A 26,624-nucleotide genomic window follows, 5' to 3' on the forward strand; every position below is an offset into this window, starting at 1 on the left:
CTTTTGCAATGGTCTAAATGTATGTATCTCCTTCAAAATTGATGTTTCTAAGTCTTCGTCTCCAAGATTATGGTATCAGGAAGTAAGGCTGTTGGGAGATGACTAAGCCAAGAGAGCACTACCCTAATGTATGGGCTTATTGCCCTGATTAAAAGTATGACTGGGGGGCTGGTGAGATGGCTCAGTGGGTAAGAGCACCAGACTGCTCTTCCAAAGGTCTGGAGTTCAAATCCCAGCAACCACATGGTGGCTCGCAACCATCCTAACGAGATCTGATTCCCTCTTCTGGAGTGTCTGAAGACAGCTACAGTGTACTTACATATAAATAAATAAATCTTAAAAAAAAAAAAAGTATGACTGGCTACCCTTTTACCGGATGAGGAAAAAAAAAAAGGTTCCGCCTTCTATAAACCAGGAAATGGGTCTTTACCAGATAACAAACCTTCCAATGTCTTGGTTTGTGAAATCCAAGTGTCTGTAACTTAGAGAAGTAAATGTCTTTTCTTTGATCTTTTTTCCTTTTTTACACAGGTTTCACACCTGTAACTCCTGTGTGAAGCTGAGGCACCTGAGCAACTTAATAACACCCTGTCTCAAATAAACGATAAAAAAATAACAAATTACAAAAGAGAGCTGGGAATGTAGCTCAACAGTAAAGCACTTGCCTAGCATGTACAAGGCTCTGGATTCCAGTGGGGGGGGGGGGATCAGAAATGAGTCTGGTAATGTTAACTTCCATTGGTTTAAACATCTTTATTTGAACTGTGAATAAGGTTTAGCATACCACAGGGTTCAAAGCTGGCAAAAATCTGACATCAACAGGGTAAGTTGATTAAGCTTTCATTTTCCAGGCATTCAGTAAAGACTTGGTTCAATTACTGAAAAATCATCTGGTTTTGTTTTTTTTTTTTTTCCTTCTCGTTGCTTCTTATCTAATTGGCAGGGGAACTTCCAAGAAACATGATGTAGTAGGCACTGCTGTATACTGGTTGCTTGTTGGGATTAGAATAGACTTGTTCTGGTTTGAGGGATGCGAAAGGATTAGCTCCACAAGCAATGATGTGTGTATCCAAGTTCACCAGAATCTGCAAAGAGGCTTCCAGTTCCTGTTGGCTATGGAAGAGAAAAGGAAAATCCCTCGACTTAGTGTGAGAACAGAAATTGCCAAGTGCAAGGCAATTCATGATCAATCCCCCAAATTATCTAAAGCTGTACTAAGCAAGGACTATTATTTTCCTCCCAAATGTCTCACCAAATCCCTGATTAGCAAAGGACTATTCCCAGATTTTTTTTTAAACAACTACGTGCAGGAAGGAAGAACATCTTCCTAAGACAAACAGGTATGGGGAATCAAAATGAGTGCATCTGTATATAGGAAAAAGTGAGTCCAAAAAGGATCAGAAACAGAAATAAGTAAAAACCTGTAAACAGTAATCAATGTTGGAATCTCATAGTCACGAAGTAGCAGCAGGGTGGGTAACCAAGCTTCCATCAAGCCTGGGGAGGCATGGAAACCTGAAGAACAAGAATGGAAATGGGAAGAGAGGGAAGAAAAGCTGAGCACAGCCTAAGAGCAGGACATTTCTTTGATGTTATCTGCTCAACCCTCACATTGATCATCCCCAGTTCTCACCATCAGGAACTTCAGTAAAAAATTCTGACCCAAGGTAACATGCATGGGCAGTGACCAACCAAGCTCATCACTAGTCTGTATTTAATGACGACCAACATGTCTTAGAAAATGCCGCCCTAAGACCCAGCTTTGGGCATTTCTTAACTAATGATTGTGGTGGTTTGAATAGGTTTGGCCCCAATAGAATCATGTGTATGGGTGCTTGGCCTATAGGGAGTGGCATTATTAGAAAGTGTGGCCTGTTGGAGGAGGTGGGTCACTGCAGGGGCAGGTTTTGAGGTCTTATATGCTCAAGCTATGACGAGACATGTCTTATGACACACAACACAGTCCCCTTTATGCTGCCTGCTAATAACCAAGATGTAGAACTCTCAGCACCTTCTCCAGCACCATGTCTTCCTGGACACTGTCATGTATCCCACCATGATACATGACACTGTAAGCCAGCCCCAATTAAACATTTCCCTTTATAAGAACTGCCTTGGTCATGGTGTCCCTTCACAGCAATAAAACCCCAACTAAGAAAGTGATTGATGGGGGAGGGCCCAATCCATTTTAGGCGGTGCCATTCCTGGACTGGATGCTATAATAACGCAGACTGAGCAACCCATGAGAAGCAATCCAGTAAGAACAACCCAACCATGGTCTCTGCATCAGCTCCCACCTCCAGGTTCCTGCCCTGTTTGAGTTCCTACCCTGACTTCCTTCAGTGATGGACTACAATGTGGAAGTGTGAACTGAATAAATCCTTTCCTCCCCAATTGTCTTTTGATTTTGATGTTTCATCACAGTGATAGAAATCCTAACTAGGACATAAGTGCAGGATGGAAAATTATCAGCTCCTCAGCATTCCTCTGGATGAACAGTTCTTACCTGGATGGAATGCAGCCACCAAATCTGGATGGGCCAGAATCCCAGTCTCTATTTGCTCCTCCCAGAAGTCATGATACAGGGCCCTGTGGCCACTAAGCTGAATTGTTCCAGGCTCCAAGGATAAAGATGAAGAACTCTGTAAAAGGTCAGTAGCCACATCCACACCCACCATGATCACATGAAAGCCAAGGTGTTCAGGAAACATGTAGCCAAGCTCATCATAATCTCCAGAACGAATAAGAAATGTCTCTACGTGGGAAGCACCAACCACATGCAATGTGCTTCCTCCAGTCTTCCCAACATCTATTGCCACAGTCCGAAGCCCTAAGCCCAGGGTCAAGGGCCGTGACAGAACATCTGTCATCAACCGCTTCAAAGAGCCATGCAAGACATCTGGGTCTGGCCGTGGCCTTCCTAGACTTGCCCAAAGCATGGTCATAGAGTGACTACCCAGAAGAGCATTCAATGTAGATTCTAGCTGTAAACCCCTCATAGAAAACCAGGTATCCCAATTCTGTATATCTTCAGGTAGCCATGGCCAAGGTCCTGAGGGTAGGACAAAATCACCTGTGGGGCAGAAAGAGTTAATAAACATGGCTGGAGAGAAGAGGGCACACTGCTCCTGGAAAGAACCTGAGTTTAGTTCTCAGCAGCCTTATTGGGCAATTCACATCTCCTGTAATTCAAGTTCTAGAAGACCCCATGTCCTCTTCTAGCCTTGGGAGGCACTGATCTCATGTGTGAAAACCCATAATTTTAAAAAATAAAGAGGAGCTGTGTCAAAAGGATGGACCATCTAGAGCCTGCCATATCCAGGGTTCCATCCCATATTCAGCTTCCAAACGCTGACACAATTGTATATACTAGCAAGATTTTGCTGAAAGGACCCAGATGTAGCTGTCTCTTGTGAGACTAGGCCGGGGCCTAGCAAACACAGAAGTGGATGCTCACAGTCAGCTATTGGATGGATCACAGGGCCCCCAATGGAGGAGCTAGAGAAAGTAGCCAAGGAGCTAAAGGGATCTGTAACCCTATAGGTGGAAAAACATTATGAACTAACCAGTACCCCGGAGCTCTTGACTCTAGCTGCATATGTATCAAAAGATGGCCTAGGCGGCCATCACTGGAAAGAGAGGCCCATTGGACACGCAAACTTTATATGCCCCAGTACAGTGGAATGCCAGGGCCAAAAAGGGGGAGTGGGTGGGTAGGGGAGTGGATGGGAAGGTATGGGGGACTTTTGGGATAGCATTGGAAATGTAAATGAGGAAAATACCTAATAAAAAGGAAAAAAAATAAAGAAATATCAAATCCTTTCTTGGGTTCAAAATTCTCTCCTCAGTAATTCCTCCATATTTATTCTGCCAACCTTTAACTATAAGTATCTGCATTCCTTCTCACAGTTTCTCATTTTCCCCTAAAAATAACATGCTTTTATTTAGTTACATCTAAAATCATCAAATGCTATTATAGTACAATATCCTAATGCTCTACCTGTGACCTCTACTCTACCTGTGACCAGAAGCCATTCCATGACACGATCTACAGCCACAAGACGGAGCTCTCGACAAACCTTCCTATGTGCTGGCCAATCTGACCTCTGGCACTCTGTATCACAGTAATAGACATTTCTGCACCTGAGAGAATGAACCAAAGAAACATGGTCCTATGTCACAAAGATATCTTAGTGTCCAGGGAAGTGTCTGGATGCCTGCACCTACAAAGAAAGGCTAGCAAGAGGTGAGGAAGGTAGGGAGATCGACAGTAACAACCCAAATGTAGAAGCTATTCGACAGACGAAGTAAACAGATTAGGAATATAGTCATTCTTAAGACAGAGTGCTGCTCCCATTTCCACCAATCTAAAATAACCTAGGTTTTTGATTTTTAAAAATCTCAGCTGGGCATGGTGGCACACGCCTTTAATCCCAGCACTTGGGAGGCAGAGGCAGATGGATTTCTGAGTTCGAGGCCAGCCTGGTCTACAGAGTGAGTTCCAGGACAGCCAGGGCTACACAGAAAAACCCTGTCTCGAAAAAACAAAAAACCCCACCTCTTTCATAAAGAAAGAAAAGAAGAATGAACCAAAAAACCCTAGACATTTGCTGATGTTTTCCTTACCAGGCATGCCTCATCTTCAGCCTTCTCAGAACAAATGTCATCTATGTTCTCAAGAAAGGAGCAGGAAGACTGCTATTTTATCTCCCACAATACCAAAATAAACAAGACTAAAACTGGGATCACACAAAATAAGGAACTATTAATTCTCAAAACACAACAAAAAACCAAGCAAAACCAACCAAACAAAAACCCTTAGTGTTATTCCTCTTGGAATGAGGACTTAGTATAGGGTTATTCCTAAATGTTCCCCCACTGGTCCCTACACGTCACCTCTTACAGTGCCGGAGAACCTTGCAATTGGAAAGGCCATGAGGGAGCACTTTACAATAAGCACAGAATCTGAATGTGTCCTCCATCTTCTGGAACATTTCTTGTTGACATCGAAATCCAAAGCTTGATACTGGGGTTCCCCCATTTATCACCAACCTGTAGAGAGAGTATGGAAGAAGGTGCAACAGGGATGAGCATCTTCCAAACCTCTTCTGTGCTTCCTCTGCCTTGTATGGATTTTTTTTTTTTTTTTGTAATCTTAAATGTATCCTACAGCCATTTTTCTTAAGCAAACTGTTTCTTCTATAGTAACATGACTGACAAAGGTCAGAATGAGAAATTGCTAAATTTTACTCATCCAACCTTCTGACATAACTAGTACCAAAGATACTGCCTTTTCCACAGAACTGGTCACTCACTTGTATTCTTCATAGTTTTTCATGTTCAGCTTTTGGAGGATCAACTGGGACAGACCTGGTACATTATTGTCCAAGGAAATGAAGCCAAGTGCATCAATGCTAGGGCCAGGTTTTGAGAGGGCTGGAGATACTGGAGACACTTCTGTGGGTGGGATTTCAATCATGGGAATCACTGGTGGGGGTTTCTTGTGCTTTCGCCGCCGTGAACGAGGAGCCATGACCAATGAACTTGGGGACCAGTGCTAAATAGGAATGGAATTTGACAAAATGAATGCAAATCTTCAGATGCCTGGCATTTTATTTCACATTCAAGTCTCTCTAAGGCCCAACTATCAGAAGATTTATCCATTATAGATTACTTACTGATATTAACACTTATAAAAATTAGAGGAGACCACTGGGCACATGGTAGCTCATTTTTTAAAAAAGATTTATTTATTTAATGTATATGAGTACATTGTAGCTGTACAGATGGTTGTGAGCCTTCATGTGGTTGCTGGGAATTGAGATCAGGACCTCTGCTCACTCCGGCCCATAGATTTATTATGACATGTAAGTATACTGTAGTTGTCCTCAGACACACCAGAAGAGGGCATCAGATCTTATTATGGATGGTTGTAAGCCACCATGTGGTTGCTGGGATTTGAACTCAGGACCTTTAGAAGAGTAGTCGGTGCTCTTATCCACTGAGCCATCTCACCAGCCTGGTAGCTCATTTCTATACTAGTATTCAGGAGACTATGGAATACATATAGAGTTCCAGACCAGCCTTGTTTGTATAGCAAGACTCTGTCTGAAGCAAACACAAGAGATTAATTACTTATAATTTATGTATTGTGTGATATGTGAAGTTCTACCTACTGGTAAATAAATGTACAAAGTAAGAAATTAAGAAATCCTTAAAAGGGCAGTGGTTAAGAACTGGGTTGATCAAAATAGCCTCAAGACTTTGATTTTTTGGGGAGGCAGGAGGGGACAGTTCCTGTAGACTAGGACAGTCCCTAATCATTCTGTTGCTGAGGAGGACTTTCAATTCCTGATCCTCAAGTATTAGGACCATATCTATGAATGTTAGGCAAGCACTCTATCAAGTGAACTACATTCCAAGATGGAGAACAGAGAAGTTTTGGTAGTTTGTTAAGACATACTCTTTTTTGTCTTTTTTGTCTTATGTAGCCTAGCTGTGTGCTACCAAATCTGTCTCAGCACACAGGATGTTAAATTAACTTAAAAAGGAAGAATAAGCAATACAAGTTTTGGCTATCCAAAGTTACCAGCAGGAGCAAAATTGGCTAATCTAACCTAGCTGTGAATATAAAACATGAAATTTAACTTTTGGCCAGCCTGTTCCACTGGATCCCCTCTCCGCCCTTCTAAACTAGTGGCATGGCTCTAGTCACCTTCACAATCATCCACTAGGACCTCACAGGCTATGATGAGCTGTCCTGTGACATATGCCTGGAGGTGGGCAGGACAAAGGTGGAAATGCCTCTGCTCAAGGCCCCCACAAAGATATTTAGAGCATAATAATCACTGCTGTTGATAGTCATGAACCAGCTTCATGAAAAAAAGTCTTCAAGTATATCAAAGATTATATGAACCCACTCAACAGCAACTGAGAGGAACAGAGTCAAAACATTGCAAAATCTTTTTGTCAGGGATGCAGAATGAATGAAACACATCTAGGGTAAGTTAAATACCAGTTTTCCACTGGGAACATATGAATCAAAGTGGCAGGGTTTCAGTCCTAACATAAAAGATGATGTGACTCTAGATAGGATTTTCTTTCTTTCTTTTTTTAACAGCACTTTATTTTTTTATTTTTTATTGGCTTCTAGCCAATATTATGTTTCTTTTTTGTTTTTATCTTTTTTTTAAAATTAGATATTCTCTTTATTTACATTTCAAATGTTATACCTTCCTAGTTTCCCCTCTGAAAATCCCCTATCCTCTCCCCTTGCTCCCCAACCCACCCACTCCTGCTTCCTGGCCCAGGCATTCCCCTGTACAGGAGCATAGAACCTTCACAGGACCAAAGGACTCTCCTCCCATTGATAACCCATCAGGCCATCCTCTGCTACATATGCAGCTAGAGACATGAGTCCCACCATTTGTTTTCTTTGGTTGGTGGTTTACTCCCAGGGAGCTGTGGGATTACTGGTTAGTTCATATCATTGTTCCTCCTAGGGGGCTGCAAGCCCCTTCGACTCCATGGGTACTTTCTCTAGCTCCTTCATTGGGGACTCTGTGCTCCATCTACTGGATGACTGTGAGCATCCACTTCTGTATTAGTCAGGCACTGAAATAGCCTCAGAAGAGTAGCTATATCAGGGTCCTGTCAGCAAGCTCTTGTTGGCATCTGCAATAGTGTCTGGGTTTGGTGGTTGTTTATGGGCTGGATCCCCAGGTGGGGCAGTCTCTGGATGCTTGTTCCTTCAGTCTCTGCACCGAACTTTGTTTCTGTAACTCCTTCCATGGGTATTTTGTTCCCCCTTCTAAGAAGGATCTAAGTGTCCACAGTTTGGTCTTCCTTCTTCTAGGATTTTCTTTAATGATGGTTTAGAAATGGAAAATATTAACCAACTGGGATCTATTACATACCATGATATCTGGCTGATGCTTGTCATCCAAACAATACCAAGGCTTAAGATAAATGGGACTAATCTCATATTGATCTTTATTTTACAAGTATGGGTATGGATGCAGACACATGCATATTGTACTGTGTATGTTGAATTCACAGAACAACTCCTGGAGTTGTTGGTTGCCTTCTACCTTGTTTGAGGAAGGATATTTCTTGTTATTTATATCTCATCATGCAACCCAGGCTAAGTGGTCCACAACTTTCTAGGCAATCTTTTTCTCTCTACCTCCCCACTTGGCATAAGAGCAATGAAACTACAGACGTGTACTATAGAATTGGATTCCAGGAAAATTTAGGTCATCAGGGCTTGCCAGATAAGCAATTTTACCCACAGAGCCACCTCATGAGGTTTCTTTAGAAGATTTATTTTTATGTTTATAAGTATTCATTCTGCACATATTCATATACAGGTGTCATGTTCATGCCTGGTGCCATGGAGATCAGAATAGGGTGTCATATCCCTTTGAGTTGAAGTTAGATAGTTCTGAGTAGCCATGTGTGTGCTGAAAACTACAACTGGAGTCCTCCAGAAGACAGCAGTTAAGTGTTGCTGAGCCATCTTTTTACCTGCCTTTTTTTTTTTTTTAAAATCATAATTTATTTGGAGTAGAGGCATTGTTTTGTTTTGCTTTTAAAGAAAAAAAAAATAGTAGATAGACCCAGTTTCTTAGTCAGGGTTTCTATTCCTGCACAAACATCATGACCAAGAAGCAGTTGGGGAGGAAAGGGTTTATTCAGCTTGCACTTCCACATTGATGTTCATCACTGAAGGAAGTCAGGACTGGAACTCAGGCAGGTCAGGAAGCAGGAGCTGATGCAGAGGCCATGGAGGGATGTTACTTACTGGCTTGCTTCCCCTGGCTTGCTCAGCCTGCTCTCTTATAGAACCCAAGACTATGAGCCCAGAGATGGTCCCACCCACAAGGGGCCCTTCTCCCTTGATCACTAATTGAGAAAATGCCTTGCAGCTGGTTCTCATGGAGGCACTTCCCCAACTGAAGCGCCTTTCTCTGTGATAACTCCAGCTTGTGTCAAGCTGACACACAAAACCAGCCAGTACACCCAGCAAGGTGGCTCAGTAAGTAGAGATGACAACTATAGTCTGATTCTGGGAACCTATGTGATGGAAGGAAGGAAAGCCAGTTTCTGAAGGTTGTTCTCTGATCTCTGTGAACATGTGAGCCTACACACATGTGTATGCATATGGACACAAATAAATGTAATTAAGAACAAAATTTTTGTAACTCCAGAATATCTAACACCCTCATACAAGCATACACACAGGCAAAACAACAATGCACATGAAAATAAAATAATTAAACAATATATATTCAAACACGCTTTAGAAGCACACATACTAAAACTGGAATAGTAAATGCTAATTTAAAAATGAGTTTAGCCTATCAAGGAGAAAAATAAAATAAAAATGTAAAAAGTCACTTTATCTGAAAAAGAAAAGTCAGATAAATTATAAAGAAAATTTCTAAGACCTACTAATCTTGAAGTAAAATTAAGGCCATATCCACCCATTAATTTAGTTGGATGTGATACCCAAGTATCTTTTTTGCCTTGTCTTTTACCTGTGCCACAAAGGATCATATTGGAAAAAAATAAAACATCACTCACTCAATGCATACTTATTGATAAACAGGTAAAGTCATTTGCAAAATACTATATTGAGACAAATATGAAAAAGTGTATATTTTGGGGAATGTAGACCTCAGTAAAAGGTTAAGGTGGGAATATCTCAAGCTTGAGATGAGTTAGGCAACAAAAAAGTAACTTGAAAAAAGTCATCTGAAAACAGGAAGAAATTTATATATTTCATCTATGGTGATTATCAGACAGAAACTGTAAGTCACCATGAAATCTTCTAGAAAGCACTAATGAGAAAGCATAAGATGAAAGCAGTTAGAACTGACCTTGAGAGATGGGAATACTCTGAATGCAAGTAGTCAGGGAAAAGAAAATTTGAATACAAAGAAGAGGATTACTATAGAATACTGACAGAAATAATCTGAGAACTAATGACAAAATGACTTGAGGGCTGGAGTGATGGCTCTGTGATTAAGAACACTAAATACTCTTCCAGAGGATCCATCAGGTTTGATTCCTATCACCTACACAGCAGCGTACAACATTGCTAACTCCAGTTTGAGGATCCAACACTCTCTTCTGACCTCCTTGTGCACCAGGCATAAATGTGGTGCAAATGTGTAGGCAAAGCATTTATACACATAAATCTAAAAAAAAAGATAAAATAGTATAGATACTATCAATAGTGTGAAAAAAACAACCCAAAGAATTAAACACAGTCATGGAGGTACATGCCTTTAATTATAGCACTTAGAAGGCAGAGACAGGTTGATCTCTGTGAGTTTCATGCCAGCCTGGTCTATAGTCAGGCCAGGGCTACATAGGGAGAACTGTCTTAACACTACTACCCATCTTCTAGACAAAGTATATCCTAACTTGGTGTTGAAGCCCTACAGCTGAAAACAATACATATTTTGGTTACAAGATATAAAGAACTGCCTTAGCAATGTTCTCTCTGGTTGCTAGCTTTCATAGTCCCAGAGGTGCTATGCTATCTGCTGGGGGAGAAGACACCAAAAGCCTTACCCAGTGTTGGGCTCTGAATGCTAAAATACTGACCTTCCCAGGCAAGATGTGCTCACTGAGGGTAAAACAGTAGCATAACCACTAGAAGGTAACCAAGTACTTTCTGATTGTATTTGAGGCCAGCTCCACAGGAAGGACTTCATGCCTGGGACTGTAACTCTTGTGAAAAGCCTGAGTCAGGTATTCATAGGCCCCAGGGGAACCTAGTACTGTTTGTTGTTTGCTACATGCCCACATTATCAAGCCGTTTTCTAAATGACTGCATTCATACCCACCAATCTGTACTGCCCAACCCTGGTCAGAGAAGCTTCTTTTTGCATTGCACAATAGTTAATACAAAAATCTCTAACTGGTCAAAGTGGCAAAAAATAGGTGACTTTGAGTGCTCAGGCCTAAACGGGACAACTATCATCTATGTTACAATGTGCACCACCAAGATTCAGGGAACACTGACTGGGGCATGAGGTTATAAAAACCGGACGAAGCAAAGATATGCCATAAAATGCCGACTCCTGGACATGACACGGTATTGTAGTCATAAAACCACAGAGTGTGGTTACCTGACCTGTTCAAGATCCACAAAAGACCAAGCTAGTCAAAATTCCAGCATGAGTGGGAAAGCATTCAGGAGGTCTGAACCCTATGAAGAGTACTGACAATTGATGGGCCTGTGGTCCCTGGGAAGTTGCTTATGTTCCAATGGATGGTACATGCCTATACACATACAGGTACCACTAACTGGACTCAAAGGGTTATTTCAGGAAGAAGTAAATTTGGGAGTGGGCTATGTTGTATGTGTATACATGTGTAGTATCCAAAAGAAGTTAAAGGGAAGAATAAGAGGTATATTTGATCAAAATATATTATATGCATGCCTGGAATTCTCAAAAATTAAGAAAATATATTGAAAAGGGAGAAGATATTTAAGTAGACATTTTAAAAAGAATATATGCAAAAGGAAAATAAACAGAAGAACACATACCCACTGGTTTCCAATAAAAAAAAAATTAATGAAATAGAATGTCATCCCCCCATAAAGATGGCTGTCAAAAAAGAAGGAAAAAAAAAAGGACATTTATGGATCTCACTCAGAATCTCAATACGTGAGAGGCAGGAAGAATGCCATAGATTCTAGACCTGCCAAGACTATACAGTAATTTTGAGACTAGTCAGGAATACAGTGTCTCAATAAAAGAAAAGAAAGGAAGGAAATAAAAAAAACATAGAATTAGCTGGGCAGTGGTGGTACACGCCTTTAATCCCAGCACTTGGGAGGCAGAGGCAGGTGGATTTCTGAGTTCAAGACCAGCCTGGTCTTCTACAGAGTGAGTTCCAGTACAGCCAGGACTATACAAAGAAACCCTGTCTCGAAAAACCAAAAACCAAAAAAACAAAACAAAAGAAAAACCATAGAATTACTACATGTCAAAGCAATTTCATTCTTGTGTATGCACCTCCAAATAACTGAAAATGGTTTTCTAAAAAAATGTTCTGATGTGCATGTTCAGAACAACACTGTTCAGAATAGTCAACAAGAAACTAAAGGTCCAATAAAAATGAACAATGAACACACTGGGATTTATAAGGAGAGGAAAGAAGAGTTGGAGAGGAGTAAACTTGGAGAAGGACAAGTAGATTGATAGTTGTCAGGGACTGGATAGAAGTAAATGAGGGATAACTGCCTCAGATGAGTTTTCTTTTAGGAATGAAAATGTTTCAGATCTAGATACAAAGGTTATATAACATCGTGAATATATTTAACATTTTTTAATTAATTAAAACTTTTGAGACAGGGTTTCAAGTATCCCAAACTGATATCAAACTTCCTATGAGGTGAGAATGAGTTTCGTATCTGATTCTTCTGCCTCTATCTCATGAGTGTTCCAATTACAAATATATACTACTATGCTGGATTTATGAAGGATGAGAATCAAACCAGGGCTCCATACACACCAGGAGAGTATCAACACTACACACAGAGAGCACTAAATGCCATTTTATTGCTAAGTTTAAAATGTTTCACTCATATGTAAAAATTTTCCTCAACCTGAAAAACCTAAGAAATAAAAATATCTATAGACACAGAGAGGCTAAAGTTATTAATATCCAGGTTTACTGTCGCCAGGGACAAGGAAAGGATAGAGGATAAAAACACTGGCAGCAGCTGGTTCTATTGCAAACAAGGTAACAGGGTTCACATTAGGGATCATGTTTTGTTATAAAAATGGCCTGACATTTGATCCGTTTCAATGAGATTTGTTAAAGGAAACTTTACAGAATCATCATGCAGCTATAAAATGTACACAGGTAGCAAAATCAACAAATCTCTTTCCAGAATTATCAAGCTCATACTCATCTCTATTTCTTTTTCTAGATCAAAGAACCTTCTAATTTTGTCAGTTCATAATGGGCTGCAAGAGTAGTCATAGCTAACTCTTAAATGCTGTTCTTATAAATCCATGGCCTGAAGTTAATAGAGGAATCACCTTCTATTATTCTCTTGCACTTTCTTTCTCCTCATCCTTATGTTTCTATCCACCGTTGTCTCTTCTCAACCTCTGAGTGAATGTCCGTAAAGCAGAGATATTGAAAGTTCTTCTGTATTCTCTATACTAATACCAGTGAGGACATTGGACCTAGTGAAAACACAGTCTTTAGCTTTAACAGTCATGTCCCTGTTCCAAAGAGTAGATTCTCTGTCTTCATTCTTCGGAACCCCATTTCCATGAACTGACTTGATTATGCCTTTAAGTTATACTTCCTTCCATGATGCTAGGGATCAAATCTAGGCCTATACGAAGCAAATAGTCCACCACTAAGCAAAACCCCCAGTCTACCTACCATTGCTTTGTTTATTTAGAGATAAGGTTTCATGTAGTCCAGGCTGGCCTTGAACTGTGTAGCTGAAGGTGGGTCATAAACTTCTCTGTGTGTAGGAAGGTAGTATATAACTAGACAGAAATCAAAAGCAGCACACCACTTGAAAGAAAAGGTGGTTCTGATGAACGTCGAATATCACAAACTCGTCTACACTCAGAGCACACTGATGTCCTAAGTTATGAGTATACTGACTTTCTGACAGGAAGTGAGAATATACGAATGAGAAGATGGGTCTTTACACTTGTGTTTGTGTGCAAGTGTGTAATCATTTCTGAATTTGGCTATCACAGACCCAGACCCTAGTTTTAGCTTTCCCAGAGTCCCAAGCTCTTCCAAGTTCGAGGGGTACAAACTGAGAAAAGCAAAGTGGGGGAGGGGAGACCCAAAGGACATGGAAGGGTGAAACCAGAAAGAGCTTTGGTAAGCACTCAGAACTTCCCAGAGTTCAGCCTACTTTAAGCCATCCCTGATGACTTTCAGAAAACACTAACTACAGAAGTGAAAGCTAGCTCCTAGAAAAATTCTTACCCTTCATCCCCAAAGTCTACCCTAAAACATTCACCTATGTTAAACAGCACACTCTTCTCTTTCTCCTTCCTCATTAACAAAGTTCCATATTTCACATAAGATACAGTCATATTTGCACTGTCTCCAGACCAGGAGATCCCACTAAAGTTTCTCAAGTCCATCAGCAAATACAAAACATCTTTTGGATGAAGGTGGGAAGACACAGGGAAGCAGAAATGGTTACTGGGCTCCTTGAACAGGATAGGAGAAGGCTCGCATGGTGATGAACATTTGTTCCAGGACTCGGGAAGCTGAGGCAGGATGATCATAGGGAGCCCAGTCTGGATATCTCAGAAGCCAAAGAATAAAACCCCCAAATGTGGGGAGAAGGTAAGGGGATAGAGGTTGAGTACCTTTAGAACATTGCTATTCTAACCACATTAGCTGCTTAGTCAGTGATTAACACCCCCTTGAGTGATAAATACTTTACGGAATTATAAAATGAACTAAGTAGACAGATTGATGGAAAGTAACTTACCCTGTTAAGCCCTAGGCTTCCTTCCTTCTCTTTCCTCCAAGTGAAGTAAATGCTTCATCTCTTCAGACCTAGGCTGTGTCTCACTTGCAGCTGTCTGTTCACATCACTTTTTCTGCAAACTGCTGAAATGCTGGGTCTCAGTGACTAACGTGCCCTGCCAACCAGACAGACAAGGATGAATTCTCCCTAACGAGACAAGTCAGGACCTGGACACCTGCTGGAGTTCTCTTTCTGACTCTTATTCTCTGCCAAGAGGGCTCAAGACTCTGTCAACACTCTCCAACTCACCAAAGTCAGGCAAGAGGAGGAAAGATGAAACCTACTATTTCCTGGATGTCTCTCAAGGTAGCATTTCTGCTCTCACTTTACAGCTTCATTAGGAGGGGGAAATCTCTTGGGATTAATTAGGGAAATCAGTATTTGGCTGGAAAGATAGGCATCAAACCAAAGGAAAGGACCCACTGGAAAATGTGGTTGTCAGGTCTAGACTAATGATGAGTTATCCACACTGATGTCCATTTTGCTTTACACACTTGTCATACAGAATCCAACAATGTTCAGACTAGAATCAAGTACAAATCTATTTATCCCAAAAAGGCAGAAGAAAAGTGCCATTTAATGATACAAGGAACTCAACTATAGAAAAAACAAGAACCACTTTGTAAAGATCACTTAACCCGTGCGTAAAGTATTCTCAAAGGACATTTTTTAGCCAGGGCCACACAGAAAAACCCTGTCTGAAAAAACAAAACAAAACAAAAAACAAAACAAAAGGACAATCTACACGACATTTTCAAAAGGAGAAGAAATGTTTCTAAAATATCAAAATAAGTAAGACCAATTTTGAGTTACTGAGTAAAAATATATACTATTTATAGGGATAGGAAACAGTTATCTTTTCACTCCTGGGAAAGGATGCTGCTGAAACAGTAAGTTCAATCATACTTTCTAGCTCCTTTCTACTAACTACTGAGCTGAAGAATCTAACAGCTCAGCTAATATTTGGAAAGTGATCCTGTCTTCATCCCCTACTCCCACACACACTTTTTTTTTTTTAAACTTACATTTGACCTCAGTTATCACTTACCTGACTCTGGAAAACAGAACTTCTGACAATCCTGGTCCTAGAATGTAGTATACAATTTTACAAAGTTTTGACACAAAGAAAGGATTCCAAAGGATTCCCAAACTATAGAAAACAGAAACTACAAATGAGTAAGGAGTCAATGAAACATTAACATTGCACAACACCATATAGAATAGCTGTAAACACAGGAAACAAGTTATAATATTAAAAAATAGATATTAAATAGAGATTATCATTGTGATAAAGATTTCAGGTCACCTTCAAACTAAAGGAACTTCAAAATGAAATGATGACCTTCAATGAGGTTAAGAGTTCTGTTGATGATGCCTGAACTCCAGAAAATATAAGAAAACACAGACTAGTGGGCTGGAGAGATGGCTCACTGGTTAAGAGTACTGACTGCTCTTTCAGAGGTCCTGAGTTCAATTCCCTGCAACCACATGGTGGCTCACAACCATTTGTAATGGGATCTGATGCCGCTTCTGGTGTGTCTGAAGACAGCTACAGTGTACTAATATACATAAGATAAATAAATAATTCTAAGGAAGGAAGGAAGGAAGGAAGGAAGGAAGGAAGGAAGGAAGGAAGGGAGGAAGGAAGCAAGCAGAGACTGATTCTGATAACTCAGAAGTGTCATATTTTAGTGATAAATGATAGTAACAGGAGAAAAAAAATGATGGCAGATATTTATATTTTAGTGTCACTACTTATATTGGTTGACATTTCAAGAAACAATTTAGAGACCCGAATTTTCCACAATTTGTATCATGAGTTGCAATGAAAATTATCTAAATATTTCACCATTTTTGGTAAAACTATCCATGAAGACCAAAAGCCAGGCATGCTAGCTCATTCCTATAAAAATCCTAGCCTTAGGGAGCGTGAGGCAGAAAAATAGATGAGTTGAAGGATAAGATAACCTGAGCTACAGAGATTATTTTCAGAAAAAAAAAATTAAGGAGAGGGTAGGGCGGGGGTTAGAAATAATTACATACTTTATTAATTTGAAAGAAAGTCTATGAGGCTGGGTGACAGCCAGCCTTCTCTTCTTTTTTTAAAGATGTATTTCTTTTCTTTTTTTTTTTTTTTGGGGGGGGGGGGCGTTTTGAGATAGGGTTTCTCTGTATAGCCCTGACTGTCCTGGAACTCACTTTGTAGACCAGGCTGGCCTCAAACTCAGAAATCTGCCTGCCTCTGCCTCCCAAGTGCTGGGATTAAAGGCATGCTCCACCACGCCCAGCTACCTATTTCATTTTTTAAAGATTTATTTACCACTTATATATGTCTTTATGTACACCAGAAGAGAGAATCAGATCCCGTTCCTGTTGGTTGTGAGCCACCATGTGGTTACTGCGAATTGAACTCAGGATCAATGGAAGAGCAACCAGAGATCTTAACCACTGAGTCATCTCTTCAGCCACCAAGTCTACCATTTTCAGGTATATTTGAGTTCTATTACTTTGTCCTTAATTTTTAATCACCAATCTCTAATCCCACAAGTTGAGAATGATGCTTTATGCTTACCTATTAACTTCGTATAATATGCTAGTTAAGTCCCTACTTTAACAATGTAATTTTCATAAAACAAAATTAGGAAAAATTTTCAAAGTTTATATTACACAGTAATTTTAGAGACAGCTAATGGATTGGTTTACAATTTAATATTGCATTAGACACTATAATAAACAATTTAGATTGTTTTTAACTGGAATTTGCCTAGAATATACATTTTGATATAAAACGATGCCTTATGTGTCTCATAGCCACTGTTTAAAGTTACTTGCCATATTATATATTGTGAGTAATTTCTCAATTTGCACAATGTTATACTCAATTCAACAATGGCAGAGGAGGCAAAGCAAGCTACTATTAGTATTTTGGCTTATTGCTAAAATACCCAATTTATCAGTATCACTCTAACAAAGTTCAAGACTAGAACATCTCTTCTAACCCAGAGTTGGTGAAAATAGTGACTTTTATTTTACATATAGTACTAGGTGTAGAACCTGGAGCTTTGCACATGACTGACAAGCACCCTACCACTCCAATATTATATTATATTTTGGAAAATTATTATAGGAATCCAAAGTTCTTTAATACTCAACTACTCATATTAAATAAAAAAGTATAACAAAAGTTGAAGGGGAAAACAAAATTTATGGAGACAAGAATTTAACTCATGAAATCATCATTAATTATCTATAGGATAATTTCTAAAAATATCCTAGCTTTGTTAACAGAGATTTTACAATTTGCATAAAAAGGTTATATCAGACTACATCTTCCAAATAAAACCCAACACAGAGATAGGAGCAGCGGCCCATGCATGGAATTTATTGTGTGCTACTGTTTATAAAATACTTGAATAGTCCTGCACATGCATAATATTTCCAACTTAGACAGAAGACCATACAGGCTGCACTTTCTGGCAAACAAAACAACAGATGGTTCCGCTGCCTGGTGCTATGAGCTGTACTCCAGGGCATGAGGGAAGCAGGCCACCAAAGTAAAGGGAAATACCAAACTACAGTGGTAATCAGTACAGGTCAGTCACTGTAAAATTAGCACATGGTTCCATTTAGTTTAACCAAGCAGTTCTGTAACTATCAAAAGTAAAATTTCGACATGCAGTCTTGACTTTTATGCTTCCACTAGACATCTGAAGGGTTGAAGAGAACCATTGCTTCTAGGCTGCATTACTTAGTCAAAAACATTTCCAGACATTTTTAATTTCCTTTGCATTTAAACATAAAGATGATACAAAGCCAGCAGCAAATCACCCTGGTGGTTTTTAAAGCAACTGGAGTACTCACAATAAACTAAAATTTCTCATAATATCTACGTAACCTATACATGTTGTACCTGTACATCATAGGTCTATATATTAAATATTTGCAAAATGAAAACATGCATACACAAAATACGTCAAGTTTTACAGACATGATTTGAATTAAAATTTACTTTGACAATGTACAAACTTCTTTTAAAGTACCTTAAATGAGTAATTCTGTAATTCTTCATAATTTTAAAATTTCATTTTGTTTTGTTTTTGTTTTTTCCTTAAATCTCTGGGGTGTAAATCACAAAAGATATGGGCAAAAAAGAATCTAAATTGGTTTTTGGATTTTGTTCAAGTAAGAGTCTTCTTAGAAATAGTTTATGCATTCATAATTGAAAAATACCAAGACTATGTTACAGAATTAGCCACATTTAAGAACTATAACCTGAGGTCAGCATTTTATATAAACACCAACTGGGTTTCTCAGATTTTGTCTACAAGTCAAAATACATCTAGTAACCTCAGAAATATATTTTAAGACCATGCTAATCCATCCTTTTAAAGACATTTCATGGGGTGAGGGTGATGGGGGGAGTTCCACGTTATCTCTAAAGATTGTATTTAAAGTCATGGTTGAAAAATGTCTAATTCTACTGAGGGGAAAAACAAAGGAAATCTCATTTGTAAACGTAAATGTGTGAACCACAAGCATAAATGGAGGTGTAGATATCCTCCACTGGAAATTGCCCCAAGCCCCTTGCTCACTGCTCTCCTCTGTGGCAGCGATTACCCAATCTTATAGACGGCACAAGTCCCAGGGCCCTCAAGCCTCCATCCAGGAAGGGGGCACGGATCTCAGAAAGCACAATGGTTTCTTCAGAGAGATTATGACATTTATCATCACCTTGGTCAACCCCTCCAGCTCCTTGAAGTGATCTGTCCATTTGGGGCCCAAGATGTGAGAGTCCCTGGGAAGCCGCTGGTCACTGGGCACTATGGTTGCCAGTCCCGTGGTTCTCAGTGGTATGTGCGGTGTTCAGGGAATTGAAACCATCTTGCTGCACAGCATCTTTCCGGGGTGGCATTCTCTCATTGATCCTATCCAAACCCTTTGCCTCTTCAAAACTGCAGATTCTATGTGGTGGAGAGAATCCTCGTATTGCTTAACAAAACGCAAATTTGAAAAGTCAGTAATTGTGAAAATAGTTCTGAGTTCTCAAAAACAATGAATTTTAAGAAGAAAAGAAATTACTGTAAATATCAACATTTAAATTTTACTTTGGTTGAATTATCCCCATTTGAGTCTTCCTATTAAATTATGAAACATTTTTAATCCTAAATAAAAAGAAGAAAGCTTCATAGATGACAAATTAACATGGTTTTGTTTGCTTCACTTTAAGTAAATCGAAACAAAAATACTAAAATTACCTTTCCCTGTTCACAAGAAACCAGCCTATAGGCAATGGTCTCAAGGCATCTGTCTGCTTCTACTAAACCAGTTATCTCCTATTTACCTCAGACCTAAGATCACATGGTGACCATGAGGCAGGAATGAGGAGGGAAGTGAGGAAGCTAAAGGTGGACAATCCTCAACGCACAAGTATGTACTAGAAACTTGGGAGAAGAAAGAAATGAAGTAAAACTTAGCAGGTAAGAACTACCTTGAAGAGCTATCATCCCAGCAACAGCAATATAAAATAAAAAGGGTGGAAAATACCCCCAAGTTAGAACTGTGTTTGGATGATAAGAAAAAAGGATTCATAATTTTACATCTAAAACCACGTTTCCTGGCCAATTAATACAAACTATATCAACCCGATGGCAATCCCTCGAGTATCAAGGGGCTTTGGTTTAACTGTTTTGAGACAGGGCCTCACTACCTGCAATTATTATGTAGTTTAGCCTAGCCTCAATTTCATGATCCTCCTAACTCAATATCCCTAATGCTAAGATAAACATTCATCACCAAGCCAAGCATACATCAATATTTATGGATTCAATATTACTTGTCTGGAAGGATGTAGATTCCATTAACAAAATGTTAGTTAAAAATATGTATATAATTACTTATAGACTATCTGCTTAATATATCTAATCTCTAGCATTGTATATAAGCATGAAGCAAACAAATGGCTACAGCCACTAAACAGAAGTGTGTAATATCAAGCTAAGTCTTGATACACATGAATATACACTTAACTATAAAACTACAGCCCAAATTGTAAGAAACAACAACAACAACAACAAAAAATCATTATAGAAATAGTTCCTGTACTAGAATGGGCAAAAAATAAACTCATATGTTTATTTAGTGGAGGGTTTCACTTGGGGGGAAAATCTGAGTAGCATAAATATACAAAATATGGCTAGATCTCTACTTGCAGGGTTAGTTTAATAATGTCCACTAAAACAGGCAACATAACTGCTACATATACAACATATGCTAAGGAAATCATCAACAATGAACTCTAGATTATACTAGAAAAGAGAAAAGATATATAGAGAGATATCTATCTATATGCGCGCGCGCACACACACACACTCACACACACGCACACGCGCGCACACACACACAGGTATCAGCCATTGTGATTTAAATACAAGAGGAAATGTGACTGTTAAACTTGATGAGTTAGCCAGTATGATTCATCTTTGTGAGCTAGGCATAAGACACACCCACAGGATATTCTCTGAGTCCCACCCACAGACCACAGATCCCTGCCCAGTGCAAGGACTCTGATCGTACCTTTTTCAGCCTCAATAGCCTCAACTGTGGCTGTACAGAAGTGAGCAGAGGCATGCAAAATGAATGAGAGAGATGAGAAGGGTCATATCGTACAGCAGAAAAGGCAATGATCACTTAATATATCACAGTATTCCCCAAACTACATCATTTACAATTGAACACAAACTATACCCACATTAAAGAGCCCCATCCAATCCCACAATTTCTAACACAGCACAGCTTACACACAGCACTATGACATCAGAGCACAGGACATATAGACCTATTGTAAAGACAGACACCTCAGCACCCATGCAACTATACTCCAGTATTATTTTCTCTTCTTGAATTTACTGTTTTGATTGTTCTAGAATTTTCCATTGTTTTGTCTTATCAGTGAATCCTATTATAGGAAAAGTATGATACTAGCACTGTAGCAGAAAAACAAACAAAAGGATCTTTCTCTCACTTCCAATATTAGCAACATTCATCACCACTTGGTTCTCTAAATATAAAAGGTAGAAGGGGTCAGTAACAGATTTCTGTCCCTTCAGTGCAAAGAATAAACAACAAAATCTGGTATAACTATGATGAAATTTAAGGACCCTGAATTTGTTTTATTAGTTTAAGTATAATTCTCAAGTTCTGTTCTTCAGGGGGAGCCTAAAATGATCAATTTTCTATGCTAAGAACTTGGAGTTTGTTTTGAAGAAGGCCGGCCTTGAACTTCTTACCAAGTGATCATCTTGCATCAGTTTCTAGAGCAGCTGAAGGGCTAGACTCTAAGTGTCTACCACTGTAACCTGGCCTCAACTCTAATGTTGGCTGCCTAACTATCTAAACACCTATAACATTGTAAAAATTCTGTTTGTATTCAGTTTATCATGATGATGAATATGCTTAGAAGGGAGAAGCCTACATTCTTGGGTGAAGAAAAAGAGGCTACCACTGGTTATCTTTTCAAACCTGTACACTAATCAGAAAGGCATTAAGGGATGAAAATAATATCTTTCAGGCAATGGTTCCTTATTATTTCATAATCTGGATACGATACATACATCATGTAAGAAAAAATTCTTGGTAAAACTTGTACTGGCACATTTAAAAAACATGCATTTTGTAATCATAGATGCCTTTTTTCGGGTAATGCAAGGTTGGTAGGTCAGAGAATTTGCTGTTCTTGCAGAGAATTCAAGTTCGATTCCCAGCAACCACTTGACATCCAACAATCATCTTTAATGCCAGTCCCAGGGGATCTGACACCCTCTTAATTTGGAGGACACCATTCATGCGCATGTACAAATATACAGGCCAAACACCCATATGAATAAAATAATAAAATAAAAATTCAAAAAATGTAAAGGATACATGTTCATTTATTTTGGGGTTTAAGCCACAAAAAATATTTGACAAAGGGGAATAAGATTTAAAAATGCAAAGAATAAATAGTACTTGCTTGACAATATTACCCTTTCTTCACCCAAAGTGTGCACACTCATGTTATAAGAATGCCACATTCTTTTTGCTTTGCTTTTTCTACAATAAAGGTAATTACAATACTTATTTCTGAAACATCTTTTTAAGAAACAGTATGATTTAGACATTATTTCATCTAAAATGGTTATGAATGGAAGAGCCTTATAAACTAAATTTAAAAAAATATTGATAGTCTTAACCAGAATGTAAGTGACTTGGGGATGCAAGAGGTAGGATGAATATTGAATAAAGATTTAATTTTCCTTAACTGTTAAACCAAATTTCTACTCAGACATACATATTATATGCCCACCATGGAACTCAACCTTGAAAAAAACCCAAAAAACAAAAAACAAACCCTAGCATTCTGTACCTGGAAAGAACTATACAAAATGTGCCCAGACAGAAAACAGGGTCAAATGATCATTTAACTGGGCAGGGTGGCAGCACCTATGATCCCAGCACTCAGGCTGGTGGAGCTCTGAGTTCCAGGCCAGCCAAGGTTACATAGAGACCTTGTCTCAAATGAACAATCAGAAAATACATAAATTAGAATGAAAAAAGACCATCTATACTTCTTAGTCCTCAAACATTATCAGCCCCTTCAGAATTTGAACATTTTTCTTCATAAAGTGTAATGAAGAAAAAATGTCCCTCAAAATATGATTTAAGAGTTTGTGATACTAGAAGTGATTATATATGAAGCATTCTGCAACTTGTATACAGTAATAAATTAAGACTAAAAATGATCTCATTAAGAGAATTACTATCTAGTTAATTACATCAAAAATTTTAATTCTACTGATAAACTTTCTAAGCTCTGAAACTTGACAGTAAGCTGTATACTCTGTCAAACTGAGAGGCTTAAAACTGCCGTGTAAGCATCTGAAGCTTAAATAGTAAACTAGAAAGAAACGTCTGCTAATTGTAAAATTCTATCTCAAAGCCACTACTGTTCTTCTCCTTCCTTCAATAATTACACAGGTGACAGTGCTAAGAAGTGTCAGTACAGTGCTGCCTTTAAACTGTTATGTTTTTCAATACAACAAAGAATAAATGATCAAGAGAAATTTGGCATTGCTAAAAGATAGAAATAGAAAATATTTTCCTATATAGGTTGTGTTGTGGATAGAATTATAAGGTTAATTCCCAATCAAATTACTATGGGGTGGGGGCAGATATAAAACTCCAAAAATCAAACTGCAGCAGAGTTAATAGTTTTTAAAAACCAACCCCCTCCGCCCAAGAAATAACATGTAAACTAGCTTTAAAGATAATAAAAAGAAGCTGGGCATGGTGGTTTTGTGCCTTTAATCCCAGCAGGCATATGCAGAGGCTAGAGGACTTGTATAAGTTCAAGGGCAGTCTGGTCAATGAACTCTATGCCAGCCAGGGCTATTATTGTGAGACCCTGTCTTAAAAAACAAAAGTAAACCAAAAAAAATTTTAAGATATTGAAAAGGTACCTTCTATAGTCTGAAAATAGGCTTAAAGTCTCAGAATTAAATTCATTTTTATATTACCTCTTAGTCATATACAGTAACATCAGAGTTTGTATCTATAGAAATTTAAAACATTAATCTTTTAATAAAACATCTCAAAGATGTGGTTTCTATATGAACTTTGTCACTTCTTTTAAAATCAAGTTTTCATATGCTAGGGAAATAACTTCAACCAAATGCTTAAACCATAACATCAAGAGCCGTCCCTAGCAAAACTAGGGAGCTGTCCAGTTTCCCAAATTAGACCCCTCACGCTCAGCTCCTTCCAGTAACTCACTCTATGCTGGGAACAGACAGTCCCTTCAGCAAAGCTGCTGTCTCCCAAACCTTCCCTGCAGTTGAGGGTGATTTCCAAGTTGAAGGAATGAGCTTCAGGCTGCATGCAAATTAAGAATAAATAGAAGTACCAAGCTGTCAACAAAGCATGTAATTAGCAGGTGCTAAGTGTGAAATCTGAAAGCACTGTTTGCCATGGATACAATATAAAACTAATAATATATCCAAGGATAACTGAGAGATGTTAAGTATATGTATTTAAATATGGTATCTTTTAATTTTGTTTTTTTTTTCTTTTCTAAACAAAGGGTATACTTTTTCTTATTAAAATGATCTTTACTACTAACAATTTTTAAATTTTTATTGAATATTTAAGGTTTTGTGTATGTTTTAATTTATATTCATGTAATTTTCTTTGGCATTTAAAAATATTTGTAATAGAAAAATCAAGGGCAAAGAAAATTATAAGTAGCTTTTTTTTAAATCCAAAATTAAGAAAAGAGATCTAAGGATGGGGTATATAGTTCAGTGGTTCAGAAGTGTTCAAGGCTCTGTATTTTCAGATCTTTAGAACTGTGACAAAAACTGAAAGAAAAAAAAAAACAAACAAAAAAACCAACTAAACAAAAAACCTCATTCACCATAGAAATCTGAAGTTATATTTAGTTTCAATTCAAAATGAAAGCCACTACTGTACTAGCTGTACTTCTTGTTTGCACTAGTGGTAACAATACATTTTAAAATAGCATAAACTAAAAATTATGTCTACCAAAAATTACTTTAATTAAAAAGGATTTGTTTTGGAACTGAGTGAAATAACATTATGAGGGAGTTTGAAATTTATTCAAATACTTAAATTCCTTTTTTGCCCCCACTTTAAAAATTTACTAATTACACCAACCAGAAAATGTAGTAAAAACAACAGATCATTGCTGTTTTAATAAAACAATGGCCTGTCAAACTTACTTCATGTATAGTTTTTTCCACATCACAAATTTTGTATTCTATCCATAAGGGAAAGAAATTGAGACTGTGTGCTAATGTGTACTGGCTGCAATATTCACACCTCTTTCTTCTATTCAATCTGTAATGGGCTTTCAAAGTTTACCCAGTACTTACACAGATGCTTAAAACAATAAAGTTAGCTTTTTAAAAGAAACATAAAATATTCAACGAGCCAGATTACAGGAATGCTTTACGTATAATTTTTTTATTTTCATGCAAAATAAAGGCACACTTTATAACACCCTTTCAATTTTGACTTACATGATTTAAATTCAACCCTTTATAACAATAGCTCAATATCTAATGTTACATTCATATTCAGACTGAACCAAGTGCAGCAACAAATGCAGCAAACCTAAAATCAAGGTGCTACAAAGTTGCTTCTACATCAAAAGACAGACAAGCGTCTGATAGAGTAATTTAATTGAACATATATTTACAGACATACAGCTATCCTAAAGAAAGACAGACAGATTTAGGAAAGCAGCTATATCTGCAGAGGAAGGAAACAGCATGTTACAGACAGTCAATTATACATAGAACGTTTGACAAACACCACAGAAAACAAACTCTAATCATTTACCAGGGTACAAAATTTAGCATAAATCTTTTGGCAAATGAGTGCATAAAGGAAGTTTTGGGGCCTAAGCAGAATTTTAACTCAAAAAATAAATACTTGAAAACATAAGCAAAATCTAATACAATTACGTAAATTTTAAAAGTAAGAAACTTGGAATTACATTTCCATTTTAGTTATATATATTTATGTATGTGTGTAAATAGATATATAGATATATCCCTGATTCACATTCTTGACTGAGGCTTTTGAAAGAAAGGGGTGCATTAAACAAATGAATAAATATTTCGGAATTATGACATGAGCTGCTCCCCATATCACCTTATGAAAATCTGGGAAACTGATTGTTATTTTCAGTTAAAAGACAACTTGTTCTATCAATATTATGCCCTGGCCAGGTACTAATCAGATGCCTATCACATAATACCCTGCATATGTCAGCTGCTAAGACAGGAACTAAAAAGCAGAAGGAGTTCCCTGCATGCATTATGTGTATTGTTAGCAAAAGAGTGAGTTGTGCCCCAGTCCATCTGAGGCACAGCAAGTTGCATAACATCATTACCACTTTGCAAGGTCTGCCGTCCTCCAGCCAACACTCCACTAGGCAACATCCCTGTGGGAGTCAGGCCCTTGAGTGTCAGCACGCTTTCACTCTCCTCCCTACAGTGAGAAATTTAACAAGTACAAGAAG

The 26,624-nt window shown here is 38.3% G+C and overlaps 2 protein-coding genes across 10 annotated transcripts in view; both read right to left on the reverse strand.

Moving 5' to 3' along the window:
* Window positions 1-728: 728 nt before the first annotated feature.
* On the reverse strand, window positions 729-14,773 carry Mss51 (MSS51 mitochondrial translational activator). Of its 2 annotated transcripts, NM_029104.1 has the most exons (7): window positions 14,507-14,773; window positions 5,316-5,557; window positions 4,897-5,052; window positions 4,019-4,143; window positions 2,507-3,073; window positions 1,422-1,515; window positions 736-1,113 (listed from the first exon to the last, which is right to left on the reverse strand). In NM_029104.1, exons 2-7 carry the CDS (start codon window positions 5,531-5,533, stop codon window positions 933-935), a joined length of 1,341 nt encoding a protein of 446 aa, NP_083380.1. In that variant the 5' UTR covers window positions 5,534-5,557; window positions 14,507-14,773; the 3' UTR covers window positions 736-932. The 2 variants fall into 2 exon arrangements, with proteins under 2 accessions (XP_006519699.1, NP_083380.1); XM_006519636.3 differs by lacking the exon at window positions 14,507-14,773 and having other exon boundaries at window positions 729-1,113; window positions 5,371-5,463.
* Window positions 14,774-17,235: 2,462 nt separating this feature from the next.
* Ppp3cb (protein phosphatase 3, catalytic subunit, beta isoform) overlaps window positions 17,236-26,624 on the reverse strand; it is a 47,210-nt gene continuing 37,821 nt past the window's right edge. For 2 of the 8 annotated variants that reach the window (NM_001310426.1, NM_008914.3), the window contains exons 12-14: window positions 26,496-26,593; window positions 21,119-21,148; window positions 17,236-19,534 (exon numbers count right to left, since the gene is read on the reverse strand). In NM_001310426.1, the coding sequence (NP_001297355.1) occupies window positions 19,356-19,534; window positions 21,119-21,148; window positions 26,496-26,593 (307 nt within the window). In that variant the 3' untranslated portion in view covers window positions 17,236-19,355. Of the gene's footprint in view, window positions 19,535-21,118; window positions 21,149-25,542; window positions 26,594-26,624 lie in introns of those variants that run through there. The other 6 variants (XM_006518707.2, XM_017315921.2, XM_006518711.2 and 3 more) reach the window with 4 other exon arrangements.

This window comes from Mus musculus, chromosome 14 (assembly GCF_000001635.26).
Source record: "Mus musculus strain C57BL/6J chromosome 14, GRCm38.p6 C57BL/6J".
Taxonomy (NCBI): Eukaryota; Metazoa; Chordata; class Mammalia; order Rodentia; family Muridae; genus Mus; species Mus musculus.